This window comes from Oncorhynchus masou, chromosome 15 (assembly GCF_036934945.1).
Source record: "Oncorhynchus masou masou isolate Uvic2021 chromosome 15, UVic_Omas_1.1, whole genome shotgun sequence".
Lineage (NCBI taxonomy): Eukaryota > Metazoa > Chordata > Actinopteri > Salmoniformes > Salmonidae > Oncorhynchus > Oncorhynchus masou.
This window is the reverse complement of record NC_088226.1, coordinates 35,222,658-35,244,956: the sequence shown is the minus strand read 5'-3', so window position 1 is coordinate 35,244,956 and position 22,299 is coordinate 35,222,658. Positions and strand designations below refer to the sequence as shown.

General features: G+C 49.2%; 1 protein-coding gene across 1 annotated transcript in view; it reads right to left on the bottom strand.

Annotated features, from left to right (window-relative positions):
* LOC135556178 (VWFA and cache domain-containing protein 1-like) overlaps positions 1-22,299 on the bottom strand; it is an 83,783-nt gene that overhangs the window by 22,482 nt on the left and 39,002 nt on the right. The window contains exons 3-10 of the mRNA XM_064989163.1: positions 17,609-17,757; positions 12,895-13,001; positions 7,082-7,208; positions 4,410-4,554; positions 3,948-4,164; positions 3,564-3,713; positions 1,732-1,965; positions 1,043-1,192 (exon numbers count right to left, since the gene is read on the bottom strand). Of these exons, the coding sequence (XP_064845235.1) occupies positions 1,043-1,192; positions 1,732-1,965; positions 3,564-3,713; positions 3,948-4,164; positions 4,410-4,554; positions 7,082-7,208; positions 12,895-13,001; positions 17,609-17,757 (1,279 nt within the window). The remainder of the gene's footprint in view (positions 1-1,042; positions 1,193-1,731; positions 1,966-3,563; positions 3,714-3,947; positions 4,165-4,409; positions 4,555-7,081; positions 7,209-12,894; positions 13,002-17,608; positions 17,758-22,299) is intronic.

Sequence of the window (22,299 nt, the reverse complement as noted above, 5' to 3'; positions counted from 1 at the left end):
AGATTAGGGAGAGGGGGGATGAGAGGAGAATCATTACCTCCACACTATAACAGTCAATTAACATTACAGCATCATTCTCCACTGAACTGTTTACCTTCTGTCTAATTGAGTGGCCTGTTAGTCAGAACACACCGAACAACTTTAATAGCTTCATTAATCATGGCTTGTGTATTAACAGTGTAATAAGTACCATGTTGCAACAAGCCGTCGTCCGACAACATACCCATGACGATAACAATACTGCCAGCCCTTCAGATTGTTAGCAAAAACCTAACCTTCGCTAGCCAGCCACGGAAACGTCCTCCTTTATTAGAAAAGCATCCACAAACATTTACTTGTTAAATGCAGCCGTTGGTCACACTCGGCCTCTCCAAAGGCAAAGCCGAAAATGACTGGCAGAGAGGTAGCGAGCCAAAACTCCACCTCTTGCCCCTGACTCAGTCGCTCTCTCCCTGTGTGAACAGAACCACTGTTACCCTGGACAGCCCTGCCCTGCTCCGCTGTGGTGATGTCACCTCGCGGCCTGTCAGTGGGTCTGTCAGTCTGGCCGTGTGTCACAGCCAGGTAGTTCCCCTAATGGGGTGTAAACTTAATGACTTTCCTGCTGACCTGTCTCACTCAGACCACCACGTTCATATTCCTACTGGACCTCCCAGTCAGTCAGGGCTCTGAAGAGACACAGACATCTGTCCTGGGACGACTAGAGGGCTGAGACAGGACTTGCCAATGGAACCTGTTCTCCGGGAGAATAATTGCTCCAGTAGGAGTTGTATTAACTGCACACCAGGTTTTTCTGAGCCTATGCAGAAGTGTGTGTGTGTGTGTGTGTGTGTGTGTGTGTGTGTGTGTGTGTGTGTGTGTGTGTGTGTGTGTGTGCGTGCGTGCGTGCGTGCGTGCGTGGAAAGCGTTTCAAGTTTTATTAGTCGTGCGTAAGGGATACACAAGGTATTCGCCGCCCGACAAAACAAGAAATAGTAAAAAGACAAGAACACAAACATAAAGTAAAATGTCAGTAGAATAGAAAGAGAAATAGTTAAGGTACCTTTGTTGTCTATGAGGAAGGTGTAGGAGGCCAAGGAATCCTGGTGGTAGGTGACGTCCTCGAGAATGTAGGCCAGGTTCACGTCTACTCCCACCACGCCTAGCAACAAGTTGCCAAAGTAACATGGCCGGCTCGCCGTCATGATGAAACCTGCAGGGTGGAAGACACGGATAGTTAAACAACCGCACTGATTTATCACCGAGAGCAGAAAATCTATCCGATTCTGTTCATAAATCCTTCTTTACCTCTGATCAGCAGCTCACTGTACCATAGCTCCTGTTATGTGCACGTAAGAGCACATCTGGTCCCAGACCAGTTTTTAGGTCCCAACTATAAGCTAAAAAATTACAACTGCCATTTATTTTATTTAACTTAACAGAAACTGGCCCAGGACCAGTTGTTAGCAACCCCCGTCTCACATGGGGCCCTGGTTGGACAGGCCAAAGCATATATTTGTTAACACTGATTTAGGATCAGATCACTGTACCCAAGCTCTAACCTTAACCATAATAACCCTAACATTAAGACTGGCCCTGGGTCAGTATATAAACCCACAATCTCCCATGGGTCCCAGGTACGGCTGGCTGAAGCGGACCAAGTCAATCATGCGCTTGGGGTCAGATTTTATAAACCAAACATTAACAGTGAGCCGCTAAAACAAACTGATCTAGGACCAGTTGCTAACCCACCGTCTCCCATGGCGTCCTGGTAGGACAGGCTGAAGCGGGCCAGGTCAATCATGCGGTTGGGCAGGTTGATGTAGAAGCGTCCCACGGTGGTCTCCAGGTTACTGAGCTGGTTCAGGACCATCATGCTCCCCTTCACCACCGGCAGCGCCGAGCGGTCGGGCACGCCGTACTTCAGCGAGTTCTGCTCCGCCAGGTCACGCAGGAACGCCAGCTCCTTCAGACCGGTCACGCCCTCTGTGGAGGGGGGGGGGGGAAGAAGAGAGATTTTAATCATTTTGCGGCTTCCTGACTCAAAGCGATACGATTCGCTGATACACTGACACACCTACTCGCTCATCCCGATCGTTCTCACCGGGGGCATAAAAAGCAGCCACCTAGGAGATCCTCCTGAATGTGTCAACGTCGACGTAGGAAAAGCATGCGGAAGTCGCCCAGGCATATTCCTTTATCATAGAGGACACACGAGAACCACCTCTCCAACATGGCTGGCCCGACAGCTGTCACCGGGCACATTTGACAGGGTTTAATGTGGAACGCATGCCGGGGGGGGGGGTCAAACCTTTAGCATACAGCCCTAGTCTGATCAGATGATAGGAGGTGAAAGGATTCAAGTCGATACAGCCAGGCGTGTGTGGACCGCAGGGTCAGACTGGACATCAGAGCCAGCTTGGTCGTAGACGAGCGTTTGGTGTTCTCTGTAACCTCCACGAAAATAATCAGTGGCCGATTTGACTTGTTACTGTTAAAAGCATAAATCATTCTCCTGTTTTTTCTCTCTCTCGTATCTGACAGGGCATTTGAGAGAGATTGAGTCGGTCCACAATCTGGCAACAGAGACCGGAAAGTATTATTAGATGATGGCAACGGAGCCGTAACAGCCCATTTCCTCAACATTTCCCTTTCCAGCCATTTGGCCCTTCTGGTTCTAGCATCTCGTCGACACACGCGCACCCACTAAGTTCAAACGTCAGAGTTGATGCGGGACAAAAGACCATAGATCACCTTTTGACAATCAACAGCTCACATCTAGACACATGGACCTCTATCGACTGATTAGTCGCCTGCAGTACACAAACAAGAGCTTTCTGGATACAACGCTACTCAACTTAGCACGATTGTATATTTCACAATCCTTTTCATCGCCGACCCTTTTAAACAAGCAACGCTTGACTGTCACACACACACACACACACTCTCTCTCTCTCTCTCTCTCTCCCTCCCTTTGAAGTCTTTAGACTCGATGCTCTCTCCGAGTCTCTCATTTGAATTTCCTCATGAAAAAAGTATTTGTGCTAATTCCAGACTAATGCAGGCCCTGTGGAGGGGTCTCTCTGTGTCGGACGTGGACGGAAGGATGAGGAGAAGGGGAGGGAGGGCGAGATGGGTAAAAGAGAGGGACAATAGAGAGAGGAGGTGGACACATCACAGACACACTGCAGAAAACAAAAAGCCCTTTGAGGTTCCTGAGCACCTCTTCAGTCCACACTCCCCCCCCCATTCACCCAGCCCCCTTCCCATATGACACATCCATCCCAACCCCCCCCCATCCCCTCTCACACCTTCCTCCTCCCCCATCCAGGTGGCTGGGTAGGTCCAGCAATAGCACCAATGACACAAACATGAATTGGTACAACATTGGTCACATTACAAAACATACTGGATTCTGAACTCCAATTGTAAAACTACAAGTGACACATTCAGTCCTAACCATGACATGTCCTTTTCTCTTGACGGAGCGAATCTCGATGTGATTTTCGGACCGTAGACGAGCGCGTGTGGGGCCGAGGGCGATTTCGACCACAGGCCGACTGTATGTGGTGGAGGGTGCCTACCGTTCATGAGGGCGTAGGTGAGGATCATGACTGAGTTGTTGAGGTGACGGTTCTCCTCTTTGACCACGCGCAGGGTGTCCCTCTTCTCGTGCTCCGACGCGTCTCGGGACGTGATGCCAGACGACAGGTAGATGATCACCATGTCCGTATCTGACAGGTACACACACAAAAAAAGTCATTACACACTTCCTTGTTCATGAACCCGTCAACTCACAAATTCTTGAACTCGAGTCACATTTATTTCAACCATTTTTTAAATATATTTAAAAAAAATACATTGCCACAAGTGTTATTTTACAACAAATTGCCATTTCCTATAGAACAATCCAGCAGCATCAGTGGCCAATGCTAAAGACTGCATTTCCCATGGTGCCCTGTTCTTACTGGTGAGTTGGCGGGTGATATTGCTGGTGTTCCGGAGCAGCTGGAAGGCCTTTTGGAAGCCCAGTGCGTGCAGGGTAGGACTGTCGGAAGCCTTGAGGTTGTTGACGAAGGTGCTCATCTTCCTCTTGGTCTCGCTGGTGGCAGGAGACAGGTAGCTCTTATAGCACGGGTCCAGCGAACAGGACCGCACCGCCTCTGCTGAGGACAGGATCGAGACCTGGGTGGGAGAGGGAAACAAAGACGGACACGCACTTTAGCCTCATCGCAGGTGCATTCGAACGACAGAAACGACAACTTCTGGGATCATGATTGTCATCAATGGGCATATGTAGTTCTTAGCGTCAGAGGGAGATGAGAACAAATATGGACGACTTGTCAGGGGATAATCGGCGGGGGGGGGGGGGATTTGGGGCAGGGCAGGAAGTTAGGGATGTGTAATCAAATCCTAAGAGTGCTCCTCACCTTGTCATGTTCGTCTACGGAGCTGAGGACGACGAGCGCAGCGTCTCTGGCGATCTGCAGCTGTGTGTCTGTAATGGTCACGCCGTGATCGATGATCACCACGATGTGCTTCGATTGGGGCCGCACCGCCGACACGTACACTGGCCTGCGAGAACACACACACACGGCACACATATACACGCGATGAGGACACACATGGCATACACACACGCCGCACGTACCGGTACACACAAATCTGACACGTACACTTAACACAATCCCACTCAAAAACATACACAAACACAATAATCTGTTTACAATGGTAGTTTATTGACACCAGACAACATTCTCCCATTGCCTGCCCCCAGGCTGGTGACACTATCCTGCTCTTATTATCCCCACTGCTTCATGGTGGCCTGAGCTGAACCGAAAGTTCCCAGGGCTGTCCCCTCTACCTCCGGCTGCCCCGAGCCCTCCGCACAATGTTTTCACAAGAGATCCCCTTCCCAGGACTACTGTTGCTTTTGGGAGGCCCCGCCAACGCCTTTCCAACCATCACCACCCTTTTGTCAAGCTCCCTATTGCCAAACCCGTGTGTGTCGGACAAACCTAGTCTAGAGTTGAAGTGACCGAAAGTCATCGGTTGTCTTTTCCTATTAAAAGAAGCTACGTGTAGATTTGTTTTGCGGTAGTGTAGCCTAGTGGTTAGAGCGTTGGACTAGTAACCGGAAGGTTGCAAGTTCAAACCCCCGAGCTGACAAGGTACAAATCTGTCGTTCTGCCCCTGAACAGGCAGTTAACCCACTGTTCCTAGGCCGTCATTGAAAATAAGAATTTGTTCTTAACTGACTTGCCTAGTTAAATAAAGGTAAAAAAAAAACAAATTGCTGAAAATGTCCATAGTATATCTGCAGTAATAGTGGAATGATCGTGTTTCCCCATTTGTATTTTTATGGCGTGTGTTTTTGCGCCCATACAAAGTCGTATTCTGATTACGCAGCCTTCCTTTTTGACAACAAAAGACAGTCCGCCCGTCTTCTATCGTCAAATGGTAGGCTGCACCCTCCCTCTTTCCCCATCAGCGTCACTCAGGGTGCTGGTCATCTCCTCCCAAGCAGAATCAACAACGGCCGATTTGGGCAGTAGAAAACGCTCTGGTTGCTAAAATGTTAAAATCTCTGCTAAAATCTAAAATGTTTCCCCAATTTCAGTTTGTGACAAAATCAAGCAAACACATGCATAGGGAATCATTGTACCATCTAAGTTGACAATAGTCTGATGGGTGACAAGATTAGCTATTGTCAAATTGAGAATGAAGAGACTGATGACCAGCGCAGCGTGCACCGGCGAAGGGAACGATTGCAATACCCTACAGGAAAGAGCAGATTAAACGAATTCACGGTAAACGAATTCACCTTGTTCTCCCAAAAAACTCTCGAAATTGTGAGGATGTGCTGGGTTTCAAAATAGGACTTTTTCCTGGAATAAACGCGCCTCGGCGAGTTCCTCGTACTGGCGACAATCAGCAACAGCCTTAATTTAATTCTGTTATATTCCATTATATTCTTACTGTAAAATGTGTGTGTTGACAGTAGTAGGTCAGGGGAATATAGTCGCGTCAGGTCTGCTAAATGAACAAGCTGATTTCACTGGAAGGGCAAAGCCATATTAGCCTTGGCTATGAAGCGCAGACAAATACAACTCAAAACAAGATCTTTTTGTCATTTGTTATTTTGAAATAAATGGTATTTTATGACCTTTCTGAACAAAACACGAATGGATTTCTTTGCGATTGTGTATATTCAAATGTTAGATTGGCTGCTGTTGGTACTCGTCGAGGCCCTGCTATTCTGCTGTTAAATATGCATATGTCATTTTGACCTTTTAGGTAGGAATGCTCAGAATGTCTTTATGATATTTGTTTCAAAGTATTGCTAGAGTGTAAAATAAACATATTTAGGAAAACTCAGGGAAAGGTGGGTTCAAGATTTTATTGAAATATAAGATATTGAAATTGCAAAATGTAAAGACGGTCAGAATGACAGTCTTGGCGGTTCTTGTCTTTAGTCCACATTTGTCTTTGTAGCCAGCCAGGGTGAGGGCGACCTCATTTTTCTCATCGCTGAACGCCAGCTGGCTGGTTGCGAGACACTGGCCTTTGAGTATTTGGGGAGAGAAAGAGAGCCCGACAGAGACACGAGAGAGAAGAGAGAGAGATGTCTTTCACCAGCGCTAAGCCAGAGAAACCACAACAGTTGGTGAGAGATTCCAGTGGTCTTCACTGGTCTCAGAACACATTCCTGCCCGGGGCATGAAGGGCATTTGTGGTCAGGGAGTCTGTCCTTCTCAGAGAGGAGAGGAAACCCCAACAACCCAAGAGTAGAGGATAAATACTATTTACATGTCCTCTTCACTGCGCCACACAGGAGCAAAGGAGAGGGAGGAGGTGGAATAGAAGAAGAGTGGTTTTCTGTTTCCTCTTTGCCGAGGAGGTGACCATCTTGGAGAGTCAAGAGCGATATCCTTGATGTGGCCCAGCAAAAAGTTAAACGTGTGAGGAATGTGCAGTCAGTGAGGATTTACGGTTACAATACGGACTCCATTCTTGCCCGTGTGCTTTGGGCTAGTTGACTGTGCTGTTTCTCTGAGTGATGCTGTGTGATAGTGTTGCTGGTCTGCTAGCGTGACAGTACCTGCAGCGGTGCTCGTAGTTGCCCTTGCAGTGGAACTTGTGGGCGGGGAACACAGTGAAGATGCCCTCCTCTGAGCTGAAGTACTGCCATTTGATGCCCGGGTTGGACTTCAGGTTATCTGCCAACACTACAGAGGAGAGAGGAGCAGAGAGAGAGGTCAGTTTTGTAAAACGGTAGGTAGGATTAATACTCAGAGATCCTGAGAGAGAGAGAGAGCCATCCTGAGAGAGAGAGAGGGAGAGAGAGAGAGAGAGAGAGAGAGAGAGCCACCCAAGAGAGAGAGAGAGAGCCACCCTGAGAGAGAGCAATCCTGAGAGAGAGCCACCCTGAGAGAGAGAGAGCCACCCTGAGAGAGAGTGAGAGAGAGAGAGCCACCCTGAGAGAGAGCAATCCTGAGAGAGAGCCACCCTGAGAGAGAGAGCCACCCTGAGAGAGAGTGAGAGAGAGAGAGAGCCACCCTGAGAGAGAGCAATCCTGAGAGAGAGAGAGAGAGAGAGAGAGGGAGAGAGAGAGAGAGCCACCCTGAGAGAGAGGGAGAGAGAGGGAGAGAGACACCCTGAGAGAGAGAGAGAGAGAGAGAGAGCCACCCTGAGAGAGAGAGACATCCTGAGAGAGAGAGAGACATCCTGAGAGAGAGAGAGACATCCTGAGAGTGAGAGAGCCACCCTGAGAGAGAGAGAGCCACCCTGAGAGAGAGAGAGCCATCCTGAGAGAGAGAGAGCCATCCTGAGAGAGAGCCATCCTGAGAGAGAGCCATCCTGAGAGAGAGAGAGAGCCATCCTGAGAGAGAGAGACACCCTGAGAGAGAGGGAGAGAGAGACACCCTGAGAGAGAGAGAGAGAGAGAGCCATCCTGAGAGAGAGAGAGCCACCCTGAGAGAGAGAGAGAGAGCCACCCTGAGAGAGAGAGAGAGCCATCCTGAGAGAGAGAGAGAGAGACATCCTGAGAGAGAGAGAGCCACCCTGAGAGAGAGAGCCACCCTGAGAGAGAGAGAGCCACCCTGAGAGAGAGAGAGCCACCCTGAGAGAGAGAGAGCCACCCTGAGAGAGAGAGAGCCACCCTGAGAGAGAGAGAGCCATCCTGAGAGAGAGCCATCCTGAGAGAGAGCCATCCTGAGAGAGAGCCATCCTGAGAGAGAGCCATCCTGAGAGAGAGCCATCCTGAGAGAGAGCCATCCTGAGAGAGAGCCATCCTGAGAGAGAGAGAGCCATCCTGAGAGAAAGAGAGACACCCTGAGAGAGAGGGAGAGAGAGACACCCTGAGAGAGAGAGAGAGAGAGAGCCATCCTGAGAGAGAGAGAGCCACCCTGAGAGAGAGAGCCACCCTGAGAGAGAGAGAGCCACCCTGAGAGAGAGAGAGAGAGAGAGAGAGAGAGAGAGAGCCATCCTGAGAGAGAGAGAGAGAGACATCCTGAGAGAGAGAGAGCCACCCTGAGAGAGAGAGAGACATCCTGAGAGAGAGAGAGAGAGACATCCTGAGAGAGAGAGAGAGAGACATCCTGAGAGAGAGAGAGAGAGCCATCCTGAGAGAGAGAGAGCGAGCCATCCTGAGAGAGAGAGAGCGAGAGAGAGAGAGCCATCCTGAGAGAGAGAGCGAGAGAGAGAGAGCCATCCTGAGAGAGAGAGAGCCATCCTGAGAGAGAGAGAGCCATCCTGAGAGAGAGAGAGCCATCCTGAGAGAGAGAGAGCCATCCTGAGAGAGAGAGAGCCATCCTGAGAGAGAGAGAGCCATCCTGAGAGAGAGAGAGCCATCCTGAGAGAGAGAGAGCCATCGAGAGAGAGAGAGCCATCCTGAGAGAGAGAGACAGAGAGAGAGCCATCCTGAGAGAGAGAGAGAGCCATCCTGAGAGAGAGAGACACCCTGAGAGAGAGGGAGAGAGAGACACCCTGAGAGAGAGGGAGAGAGAGACACCCTGAGAGAGAGAGAGAGAGACACCCTGAGAGAGAGAGAGAGAGCCATCCTGAGAGAGAGAGAGCCACCCTGAGAGAGAGAGCCACCCTGAGAGAGAGAGACACCCTGAGAGAGAGAGAGAGAGAGCCACCCTGAGAGAGAGAGAGAGAGAGAGAGCCATCCTGAGAGAGAGAGCATCCTGAGAGAGAGAGAGACATCCTGAGAGAGAGAGAGACATCCTGAGAGAGAGAGAGAGAGAGAGAGCCATCCTGAGAGAGAGAGAGCCATCGAGAGAGAGAGAGCCATCCTGAGAGAGAGAGAGCCATCCTGAGAGAGAGAGAGCCATCGAGAGAGAGAGAGAGAGAGAGAGAGAGAGAGAGAGGGCATGCGAGCGAGAGATCCTGAGAGAGGGAGGTAGGGTTGATACAGCGCAAAATTGGAGGGAATATTCTGGGAGATGAAGTATTGCGAAACAAAGAAAAGAGCTCCTTACAGGTATATCATTTCTCTCTCCTTCACCCACTCTTTAAAATGAATTATCCTACGGAGGGGATTCATTCTGCTCTCTCAGACACCAGTCAGAGCCCACAGGTCGATGGCGAAGCTTTCCCTATCTCCCCTAGTCTGTGTGTGAAAGGTTAGAGCGAGCTCACATCCTATCAGGCCCCGCATAAACTCACATTCCCAGGGTGCATGTGTCCCACTGGATATCAGACTAAACTGCTTATTCCTGCTGTATAAGCGAGACGGTTTTTAATCGTTTCACTATAGTGTGTGCTCTTAGTAGTCATACAAGGCGCCGTTGGCATGCAACACACGACAAAACAAGGCCTAGCTATTTTAAGCCAAACCTTCTGGCTCAGAGCATCAACAAAATGTGATTTTAAATAGATAAAGAGAATTTAAGATTTCCAACTAGCAACAGATAAAGGCTGACATAATACCAACTTTTACTGGTTCGTTGTACTGCAGGCTGATATAACGGCAGCATCTGCCAGGGAACAGGGCCAAAGTGGCCGTCTAAACAAACAGACTTATTGGGTCAGAGGAGACGGCAGAATCTTCAGAGAGATCAGATCACAAACCCTGCAGCTTCCTCTCTGGGGGGAGGAGAGAGAAAGAGAGAAAAGTAGGAGAAGAGAGCAGGAGAGACACAAATAGAGCCAGATTCCTGAACCCGTGTCCAGTGGTGTAAAGTACTTAAGTAAAAATACTTTAAAGTACTTACGTAGTTTTTTTTGGTTTCTGTACTTTACTTTGAAAAAAATAAATAATATATATATATATATTTTTTTTTTACTTTATTACATTCCTAAAGAAAATGTAGTTTTTACTCCATACATTTTCCCTGACATCTAAAAGTACTCGCTACGTTTTGAATGCTTAGCAGGACAGGAACATGGTCCAATTCACACAATCATCAAGAGAACATCCCTGGTCATCTACTGCCTCTGATCTGGCGGACTCACTAAACACAAATGCATGGTTTGTAAATTATGTCTGAGTGTTGGAGAGTACCCCTGGCTATCCTCACATTTAAAAACAAGAAAGTTTGCTTTAATACAAGAAATTTGAAATGATTTACACTTTTACTTTTGATACTTAAGTACATTTTATCAATTACATTTACGTTTGACACAAGTATATTTCAAACCAAATACTTTTACTCAAGTAGTATTTTACTGGGTGACTTTCACTTTTACTTGAGTCATTTTCTATTAAGGTATCTTTACTTTTACTCAAGTATGACAAATGGGTACTTTTCCCACCACTATGTCAACAAAAACATGTGTGTGTGTGTGTGTGTGTGTGTGTCAAGTAAACCCTTTAAGATAGATAACCGCAAACATGTCACCGTTGAACGCATTTAGCCGCGCTACCTTATAAAAGACAGGCATGTCAACAACACTAACCGTACAGAGTCAACAACATGAACACACAGTACCCGATACACAGACCAACACGACACTCTCCACTACAACATGCTAGGACATGGGAATGGATATGGGTTAGCGGCACGCTAGGATTTCCTACGGTGCCGGTTATTGAGCAGAGGCGCGCCAGCTTGCCATACATCTGAGCTCTCGGCCACTTCATCCATCTCCAGGCCTGGTATAAACAGGAACCACTTGGGATGTTGACCGTCTATAAAAGAGTATGTATACATCGGCTCGGCTGCCAGTGCTTAATCCCGCCACCAGTGTTTAGAAAACACTAGAACCACATAGACGACAGGCTTGAGGGAACGCCGCTTCCACTAACCCCCTCCATCCGCACTCATTACTCAATCACACTTCCCATTCCCGGCTCCCCTCCTCACAGCTCACTGACACTTTGGCTAAGTGCAGAGGGGTTAATGTGTCCACTGGGCGGGGTTGGGAAACTAACCGCACTCGCATCGAAGCAGTGCCCGGAGCGACGTGGGAACCGCCACCGAGAAAGGCCCGGGTGTGTCAGAGGAGATGAGGAGAACAAGAACCAGAAGGAAAGGACGAGTCCCCGGGAGAAACCAGATGTGAAACGTCACCCAACACCTTCTTCGTATTGACTACAACCGGTGCCATCGCTCACCTCTTCCTGCCCTCATTTATTCACTCCCTTCTCTTGCCCCCCCCCCCCCAGTCATTGCTCGCTTTCCTCCCCTGGATAATCTGCCTATTTCCTTCTCTTTGCCTCTCGCACCCCAACCGTCTCGCTTTCCTCTATTACAGTATTTGTCCTCTTCTCGCTCCTAACCATCCTCTCAGTCCTACTCTGGGTAATCTGCCTCCTCCTCCTGGTTGTTTAGACTGGGTCCAGACCAATGGGGACGATGAATGCTAGAGGCTTGAGGTCAAGACAGCCTGAGAAATGGAGGCCTGGCGGTAACATGAACTCCTGGTGGCTGCCTTGGGAAAATAAACTCTGGGGGGGGGTGACGATGAATCATCCTAATCTGCTCAGAGGTGGAGCGGCCGTGACTTTGGATGGAGAGGGTGCGAGAGACGAGGAGGCAGGTAAGAGAAGGGGGCTGTTAAAGAGTTTCTACAGTCCTAACAGAGGGAGGGTTAGTGTGTGTGTGTGAGAGAGCGGTTGGCTTTGCCAGTGTTTCCACACCGAGACCTGAAAAAAGATATGACCATTAGCGAGAGTGGGATTAGAAGTAGAAAATAATTGAGGCAAACGCTGCAGCTGCTTCAGTACAGTCGGCAATGGTCATAAACTAACATAACGTCCCACCGCAATCACAGCGCTCGTTGTTGTTTGTTTGGAGTGTGGCTGTCGACTGGGAGTGTGTTCAGGTGCCGAGGTAAACTGTATGATGTCGATCACGTCCGGTTATGATTCTGAGTGATTGGCTAACAGCGGTGTAACAGGGGCATATGGCAAGGCTCGACCAAGACTCCTGATGTAGAATGATTTTTTTTTTTTTAAACATCTGCTTACTGAATGGAGAAGCAGAACAGAGATCGAGGGAGGGGAATTAAAATAAAAAATTCAGCGCATTAAACAAAAATCACTATTCTTCAATCAAAAGAGAGAGAGAGAGAGTGGGAGAAAGAGGGGAGGAGAGAGTGGGAGAAAGAGGAGGGGAGACAGTGGGAAGAGAGAGAGTGTTGGAGCGAGGAAAGAACACAGTGGTTTAATAACGTGTGAAACAGGCATAGTTCATTATTTCCATCTGGGTCCTTTTCCTTTAAAGATTGAACGATATGGTGAGGAATATTCACTTCTACGGGCTGCTGTTGTCATGGCAATTGTTCGCAAGCAAAGCCATGGCTGTCCATGTTAAGAGGTGAAGACTGCTAGATGAATGGTGGGTTAGAAGGCTCGGAGGGGGGGGGCTTTTTGTGGCCTTGTGTCTCAATCGGGACCGTTAGGAAAAAAACATGATGAAACATGGTGAACATGATGAAGGGGGGGGGGGGTAGAAGGAGACCCACCTGAGTTGAGGTCCCGTCCAGGGTTAAAGGCTCGACTGTTGACGGTGGGGGACAGCCGGTCACAGCAGATGGTCTTGGACACGTTGGTGTTGAAGTTACCGTCGAACCTGAATCGAGACAGAACACATCACATTTGCCACGGCACCACTGCAGAGTAGATTTAAACCGATCTCCCATAGAAGTAATACCTCTCAGAAACAGCCAGGGCTGGAGGGAGATGCAGAGAGGTACAGAAGAAGGAAAGGGACATCAAGGAGAGGACGGAATCAGGGAATGCATAGAGTGCTGATGGAAACAGTAGCAACCATCTCAATGATGCCCATGCTGTGTGTGGAATATATGCCTCTCTCATTCCCAGTAGACACACCCCTTGCATGCATAGGTGGGGTGCATGTAGTGAGTGAGTGTTTGTGGAGTGCTGAGGGGGGGGTGGCCTCTAAGCCCAGTCGATCCCCTATCACGGCATTACCAAGGAGTTGGGCAGCCCCCTGGTACCTCCACGCAGTCATAGCAGCTAGTCTCATAGCAGCTAGTCTCATAGCAGCTAGTCTCATAGCAGCTAGTCTCATAGCAGCTAGCTCCCAGAGTGCCTCAGCTTCCCTAATGAAGAGCTGAGAGAAGGATGGGGAGACGAGAGGAGGAGAGGGGGGTCCTCAGGGGAGTAGCCTGCTCCACACTGCACCGCGGGCTGGGTCGCTTTGATCCCGCACTCCCTTACCAGCTCCACTAAACCCCGCGCCCCTGCTGCCTCACATTCTGTCCTTCCTTGCACACAGGAAAACACAACCGACCAGCGGTAACCCGCTGACACACACAAATACGCACGCCTGCAGACGCACACACGCAGCAAGCCGCTATCCTCACCGAACGCACGTACACTCTCGCCTTCCTCTCTTTCTACTGCTCCCCCCCCCCTCCTCCTCCAGAGCTTGAGAGAGTGCATTTGATTGACAGCTGCTCTGATGTACCAGCTGCTTTGAACTTCAGACATTAAATTCCCATTAGGCTACATTCATTATTATTCTCCTTCAACACACTTTGCACGCGGGGGCTAAGCAAAATGTTGCCGGATAAAAAATACATTTGCAAGCGCTTTGAATTTGACATCAAAACCTGGAGAACGAGAGCGGCGCAGGAGAGAGGGAGGGAGAAAGGATATATGAGAGAGAGAGAGAGAGAGAGAGAGAGAGAGAGAGAGAGAGAGAGAGAGAGAGAGAGAGAGAAAGGATATGAGAGAGAAAGGAAGAGAAAGGGGAAAGCGAGCAAGAGAGAGAGAGAGAGGGAGAGAGAGAGAGAAAGAGAGAGAGAGAGAGAGAGAGAGAAAAGAAAGGGAGGCGAGAGAGAAGGGGAGGAGAGAGAGAGAGAGCAAGAAGGAAAACCTTCCGGCCCCGATTTGGATTCGACATGCAAATGAGGGTCTTGAAAAACATCCCTGCTTTTAAAAGGAGTATAAAAAAAATATGTAGAGAAAATAAAGAAATATAGATGAAATAACCCCTGAAGCGGCATTGAGAGCACACAGCTGATACAGAGCTTTTCCTTACACCAGAAACCACACACAATACCGCTCTTCCAGTATCTGAAGCCTCAGCTAGCTTGTGACGAGGCCCCTGTCGGCATAATGTTCAATAACGAAGGGGTTGCTATGCTTTGTTTCAATACCCTATAGGGAGGAGTTCTCTTCGCCTCGATCGGGGAGATAACAGGAATACTGCAGAACGCTTTTGGTACTATGTCACTGTATGACTGACATCTCCTACACTCCCCTGACAACGGAGCCCTGTGCGTAACGTTTCATTTTGAACCATTGCTGCCGACTCCACCAAACCGTGGTGCTCAACGCCTGTAGCCCTGTTATCCAGGGATTGGCATGACGAGCGTTGAAATAAATCAATTGTATTACCGTGTGGACGGCGGTATGCACCACTACTGCTTCTGAAGAGCTTGCTGTGCTACCGCATTCAGTTTGACCGGGAGGAATATGGATGTTGTTCTTCTTTCAAGAGTGTTTTACATCATCTCCACAGTGAGTTACAGGATTGCCATAGCCCTGCGGAGAGAAAGACCCCCCTATTTTCCCAAGCCCCCCTCCCCCTATTTTCCCAAGCCCCCCTCCCCCTATTTTCCCAAGGCCCCCCCCCCCCCCCTTTTAATCCATCGGTGCACACAGCAATGCGTTTGATTAGCGTAGCTGCCGGGGAGGATAAGGGGGGGGGGGGCTCAATGGGGATTTGGGGAGCAGGGAGTGAGGGCGGAGGAAGGTCTCTTAATAGGGACAGAAGCGTTTGGTCAGAGAGATAGAGAGGGCTCCTATCAGCCCGGGGTTTAAAGCCTGTTAAGTCTCTCTACCCCCTCGCCCCCTCATCCTCAAAACAGAGGCTTCATTAGTTCACTCAGAGCAACAACAAAAAAAATGGGAAAACCAGCTGACCCCTGATTCCAGCTCTCCCCCACAGAGATCAGTGAAGGATCAACACTCCACAGCCAGAGGAGAGGAGCTCAGTCACCAGCATTCAGTTCACATTAAAACTGCTGTAGCGTTTCCATTTCCTGTCCCACTGACTAGAAAGTCATAACGACGCGCAGGAGGTAACGTGTTCTCATAATTCTCCTCCAGCAACACCTCCCTGGAGACCGTAGCCGGACAAGAACATCAGGAATGGCCGGGTGGAATTTACAACCCTGTATAACCCCCTGTCGTTATCGGGAAAAACACACAGTTGGCCAGCTTAAACGCCTGCTCTTATCTCCGCCAGCCTGCATGGCTGGCTAGCGACCATTTGTCCTTTCCGAGGTAGTTGTAACCATAGAGATACACACACTGAGTATAGCAAACGTTAGGAACATCTTCCTAATAGTCAGTTGCGTACCCACCCCCACCCACCCCCCCCATCCATCTACACTGATTGAAGTGGATTTAACAAGAGACATCAATAAGATATCATAGAAGGTGAATCCAGGTGAAAACTATGTCATGGAAAGAACAGGTGTACTTCATTTTTTGTGTACTCGTTATTGTGTTTCGTGTAATACTCCGGCTACCGGCGTCCCGTCTGCGTGCGGAGGGGGTGTATGTGCATCTGTACAGCGCTGCGGCTAGCTGACTTACACTGGAGACGGGAGTTCGGGGCTATGAGACAGGCACACGGATCTTGTCGTCCGCCCCTCAAAATAAGTCGGAAATGATTTTGATCCAGCTGGTACCTGAAGATCAGTCACTAAAACCTGAAACACGTGCCATTTTCAGGCATTGATTGGCTGATCAGAAGCTGCCCCCCTGACCGACCAATGATGAAAGCATTGCAGCATGGTGTGTGTGTGTGTGTGTGAGTATGTGTGTGAGTATGTGTGGGGGGGGGGCTATGGGCTAGCTGACATCACTGTGGTTGCGTGACGGCTGTGTGACATGGTTAATCCTGTGAACCACCTGACACCCCCAGCTATGACCTGCCATATGACCCAGGAGCAGGCAGCAGCAGCTGACTCTAAGCCCAACAAAGGACACCCTGACCTGGGGACGGGTGGGTCTGCCACCAGCCTCTCTGGAGGGTCCAGCACGGTACCGAGTCTGAAAACAGGCCTCACGGCATTTCACTGGCACACATCAGATGTTTGGATCTTTTACTTTCCCAGGCTGGGACTGGTGAGAGCCTGCGGAGAGGAGAAGTTACTCTGTGCTCCTTCAAAACGGTCACGCTCCCAGATTAACTTTTGCAAAAGCAGTTAGCTTTTTTCCCCCCAGTGGGACTCTTTGAAGTCGTGGGAGCGATGCACTGCTATCAGACTGACAGACAAGCCCTCAGAAGTGAGCCTCAATTTTGTTCAACCCTCGCCGCTTCCCTTCCACACCCCAGCCGCAACATCACCATCATCATCTTCTTCACTCTCTGTCCACCCTAGCTCTCCCAGATTCCTCGCTCTCCTCCAGAATAAGTGTGCCCGAGAAAAAAAAAAACCTGGACTGGACTCAATCCGGGTGAAATTCTACAGGTATTATTCTGGAGCGGAGTCAGACTGATTGCGGGAGAAGCAGAGACAGACCCTGGAACTCCAAGTCGGGGGAGAAACTTCAGAGAGACGGAAAACGCCATCAGACTGAGAGATAGAGGAAGGGAGAGAGAAGCAGAAGAAGACAGGAAGAGGGAGAGAGAAGCAGAAGAAGACAGGAAGCGGGAGAGAGAGAGAGATATACGTAGACAGCTGGAGCTGTAGAGATTAGTGTTGAAAGCAGCTCTCTTGCCCTCTCCACTCTCTCTCTCTCCCTCTCTCGCTCGTTTGACGGGCGTTTGCTCCTGCAGGTAGCGGTAGCGACTCCATTACCCATAAACAACCGCATCTGTCTGGGAGAATTAAATGGCCGCCGAGCTGAGCAGTGGCGCGCTCATCACCACCACTGCGGCTCATGCGTGTGAACGAAAGGCTGCTGGTTTGAATCCACGCGCCGATTAGGTGACACGTCTTGCCGATGTGCCCTTGAGCAAGGCACTTAACCCGAAGTAAGTCGCTCTGGATAAGAGTGCCTACTAAATGACTAAAATGCCAATTCAATTTGTAGATTTTGCACACGTGGAGGGGAGTGTTTCTAGAAAGGATTAAAATACATTTAAACAGAGGAAGGGGTAAAGGGGTTGTGTGTGTGTGTGTGTGTGTGTGTGTGTGTGTGTGTGTGTGTGTGTGTGTGTGTGTGTGTGTGTGTGTGTGTGTGTATACTCACTCCATCATGGAGGGCGGGATGGTGCAGCAGTCCTGGATGGCGGTGAGGGGGGAGGTCAGGTGGGCCGTGTAGGATGCCTCCACCACCTGCTTGTTCCTGTTCACCACGTCCAGGTAACGGTTAAACTTCTCACGGATCTTCTTCGCAAGCTACAACCAATCACACACACACACACATAGTTGGATAGAATCCTGTATAGAACACATCATATGTAAGGTTCTCCTCAACATGGTGGAATTACTAGTGGAAAACATAACAGCACACACACACACACACACACACACACACACACACACACACACACGATTAATATGATTATATTTTAGTTGAGTACCTATTCTTTTTTTTCAAGCTGGGTTGAAGCACATCCATCAGACCTAGGTTCTAAACGCAGTCAGACAGGCTACTCCTCTTTTCCCCGATTTGAGCACGGCCCGTATAAAACAAAACCACAAGTCCTCGTACATACTTGGTTGAATTAACAGGGCAGAGAGCCGTGAACGACATCAAAAAGTCCTCCGAACCCCGACTCCACCTGAAATGCGGTTTCAACTTTGAGAAGAAGTCATATGACGCGCTACACAGTCGGCTGTACGGAAACCCGAGAGAAAAGACAAAGTGTGATTCCTGAAGAAACCAGAAAAAGAAAGAGAGAGAGAGAGAGAGAGAGAAAAAAAAGGCCATGATTCAACTTACATACAGCTCTGACAGACATACTGAAACCAGCCGTCTCCACACAGTCCTCAAATCCAGGAGGAATTCAAGGCAACGTATAGTTTCCAAAACTCGGTCCTCGGGACACACGTTGTTGTTTTGCCGTGGCACTACACAGCTGATTGAAATAATCAACTAATCTTCCAGCTTTGATCATTTGAATCAGCTGTGTAGTGCTCGGGCAAAAAAATAAAAAAAAAAAAAAATAAATGACGTGCTCCCCTTGTGGTTCCCGAGGACATAGTTTGAGAAACGCTGACGCAGAGCCGTGAGCACACGGAACACCCTTCTCTGTCAAACTGGTGCTTGGCTACGGAGCAGGAAGGGGAACTACCGGCTCTGCTCAAACCCTAGAACCCAACCCGGGTCTCTTGGCCCTCCCACCCATATGAAATTAAAAATACTCATATCCCAGAGCAAGAAGTACAGCTTCATATGACACCAATTGTTGTTTTGTAGCACCTACAGATGAAACAAGATGGCGTCTTAAAGGAGGCCTGAGTAAGGCCAAAATGTCAAACGCTACGGACAAATGACAAAGATATGTAAACAATCCTCCCCCCAAACAAACCATTCTACGGATTCAATTGTGAAAATCCCCAAAGCCATGGTGTTTTTTTGTTGTTGCTCTGGTCTTGTGAGAAATCACTCAAAAGGAAAAATGTGGTTCATTAAAAAAGGGGCAGATAATTGAATCGTGCTGGTTAGTGTTCGGCCTGACTAGGCCCCCGTCTGTCCTGTGTGTCAGCTAACGCTAGGCATATATTACAGCTCTCGGAGGGGGAGTTATGGCTCACTGCACGCATCTCGGAGCCTCTTTCAAAAAAAGGGTTCCCACCTGGGGGACACTAATAACGAGCGCACCAGCAGCTCCTCACAACAGGTTCTTGTTCCTACTCTGGAGCCAATGAAAAACCCCCACAGAGAACCAACCTCGTTAGAACCTACAGGACCGTGGCAACTCGCCCCTGCAAAACAAGCACTGATAACGCACACAAACTCAGAACACACAGTAGGCTTTAAACAAGACTCAAAGACTCAAATCAAGTCACTACATTCCCTCACCGCCTGGAGAAAAGAAAATAATAACTTGGGAGAACCGCCTCTACCGGCGGCCAGCCTCCACTACCGGCGGCCAGCCTCCACTACCGGCGGCCAGCCTCCACTACCGGCGGCCAGCCTCCACTACCGGCAGCCAGCCTCCACTACCGGCAGCCAGCCTCCACTACCGGCAGCCAGCCTCCACTACCGGCAGCCAGCCTCCACTACCGGCAGCCAGCCTCCACTACCGGCGGCCAGCCTCCACTACCGGCAGCCAGCCTCCACTACCGGCAGCCAGCCTCCACTACCGGCAGCCAGCCTCCACTACCGGCAGCCAGCCTCCACTACCGGCAGCCAGCCTCCACTACCGGCAGCCAGCCTCCACTACCGGCAGCCAGCCTCCACTACCGGCAGCCAGTATCCACTATCGGCAGCCAGTCTCCACATCTGTCCACATCCCATAATGAGGCGTGCCTGCCAACACTGCCCAGGCCAGGAACAGGAGAAATATGCTGTGACCCATTAACCGAGCTACACCCAATCATCCAGTCGCTGTTCCTATTAATCCGCAAGTCCAACCGCTCCTCCGATTATGTCATTATACAGGGGCCTATGGCGTCACCCTGAATTACAGTGCCACCCGATATGCGAGTCCAAAGTTGGCACCATATTCCCTATATAGTGCACTACTTTTGACAAGGGCCCGTAAGGGCTATGGTCAAAAGTAGTGCACTATGTCGGTAGCAGGTTGTCATTTGGGACGCAACCAAAAATACTGTACCCCCCCCCCCCCCCAGACTGGGCCGGACCAGCAATTAGGACCAACGTAGACTCCCTATTAGGTGCGTCTCAACCACGATTGAGCTGTCCGAGTGCCTTCACAGCCCTCGCCACAGCACGGTGTGGTTAAGACTGAGAAATACCCATTCATGAGTCCAGAGGAACGAGAAACCAAAAGACCTGCAAGGCACAGGTTTAGTGATTTAGGACTACTTTTCCTTAGCCAAAACCACCCTCCTTCTCCCCCTCTCTACCCACAAATCGCAACCAACCTCACCAACTACTCCCGGCCTTACCATTTACTCCTCCCACCTTCACTACAACACACGTTGGGGCTCTGTGGTTGCTGTAGCCCTGACCAGACAGTCCCAGACCACACAGTTTCATTGTGTGGCTCTGGTTCAGGACTGTTACGGCTAGGTCTGGGTTAGGGGGGAGACCTGTGACCCGTGTCAGTACCAGGGTAGACTGGGAGAATGTCAGAGAATACAATAGCCCATCAAGGTCATTCCAGGGAACTGATTTTGTTGTTGTTGTTGTTGTTAACACAGAAACCCCTCCACAAGCCCTGACTGGCCTTCTATAAATGTCACCGTCAGACTACAGCCTCCACACCTCTGGTCTACTGAGTCTCTGGGGGCTCAGGCACACTGATAGACAGACTGGGCTATTAGACTGGCGTGACCACCTCGTCCTCTGGCTACACACACAACAATGCGTCTATCTATAGGCTGTTTTGACCTCCGGCTAGCTGCCCATTGTCTGAAGTCTCTCTCACTTTGCTGATTCCATCTTATCTCCCCAGAGGACCAAACAGACATAACGCTCAGGACTTCTAATAGGAAATGTCCACTCCACTGTCTGGCTCAGTCCACGTGGGATCTTCTTCATTTTGGTCTGAAATTCATTTCCTGGTATCACACGCCTTTCTTTACATGCCTTTCTGGGAAGAGAGCAGCAACCTGCACTGTAGAATTACAGTAAAAACACAAGCTAACGCAAATAAACATCTAGAATCATGTTCATTACACACTTTAAACATTTCTGGAATGAGTGGAGATGGCCAGCCTATGTCATTACTCAGTGGCAGATGTCATCACCCTGCTCGTCTCCTGGCTGAGTAACGAGAGGGAGATGGTGTAGGGGAGCCAGGGTGCCAGTCTCAAAGCCAGACTTCTGTCTCTCTGTCGGTCTTTCAGTCAGTCTTTTTTCTTTGGGCTTCCTCCCCACTGTGGATTCAGCTCTAATTGGTGCTGTTTGGCTGCCATGGTGCCGAAGTGTCATTTCCCACCTGCCTCCGAGCCGGGGAGAACCATGCCAGCAATGCCAGGGCTGGCACCGTCTGGTCTTGGTGATGCTAAATTAGCGAGAGTCTTAGACGAACGCAATTGCTGCAGAGACACTGTCGTACATCTTGTCAATATTTTTGATGAATTCGAACAGCTTAAGAATCATTCTTTGAAGAAAAAAAAAGAGAGAGAAAAAACGAAGAAGAAAAGACAGCTACATGGAAGAATCTTCAGCAAACATTTTATCCACCAAAAGGTATCTACTGGTCAGATGCATTTAGCATAGTTTCTGGAAATGTAATTCAAAATAAAAAGTTTAAAAAAATGTTTTTTCAACATACTGTAACTAAATGTCCACACACCAGGAGTGGTAACCTATAACCTAACCTACAGTCCACAGATGGATACTACTGGAGCCATATACTGTTCAATCAGAAAGTACCTCCACATTTTGTTAAAGCCTTTTTCTAAAATATATATATTTTTTATCCCCTACACATTATACCCCATAATGACAAAGCAAATGTTTGCTAATTTATTATTTAAAATATATATATATGGAAATATCACATTTACATAAGTACTCAAACCATTTGCTTAGTACTTTGTCGAAGCACCTTTAGCAGCGATTACAGCCTCGAATCTCCTGGGGTATGACGTTACAAGCTTGGCACAACTGTATTTGAGACGTTTCTCTCATTCCCCTTTGCAGATCCTCTCGAGCTCGGCCAGGTTGGATGAGGAGCGTCATTGCAGAGCTATTTTCAGGTCTTTCCAGAAATGTTCAACCGGGTTCAAGTCCAGGCTCTGGCCGGGCCACTCAAGGACATTCAGGGACTTGTCCCGAAGCCTCTCTTGCTTTGCTCT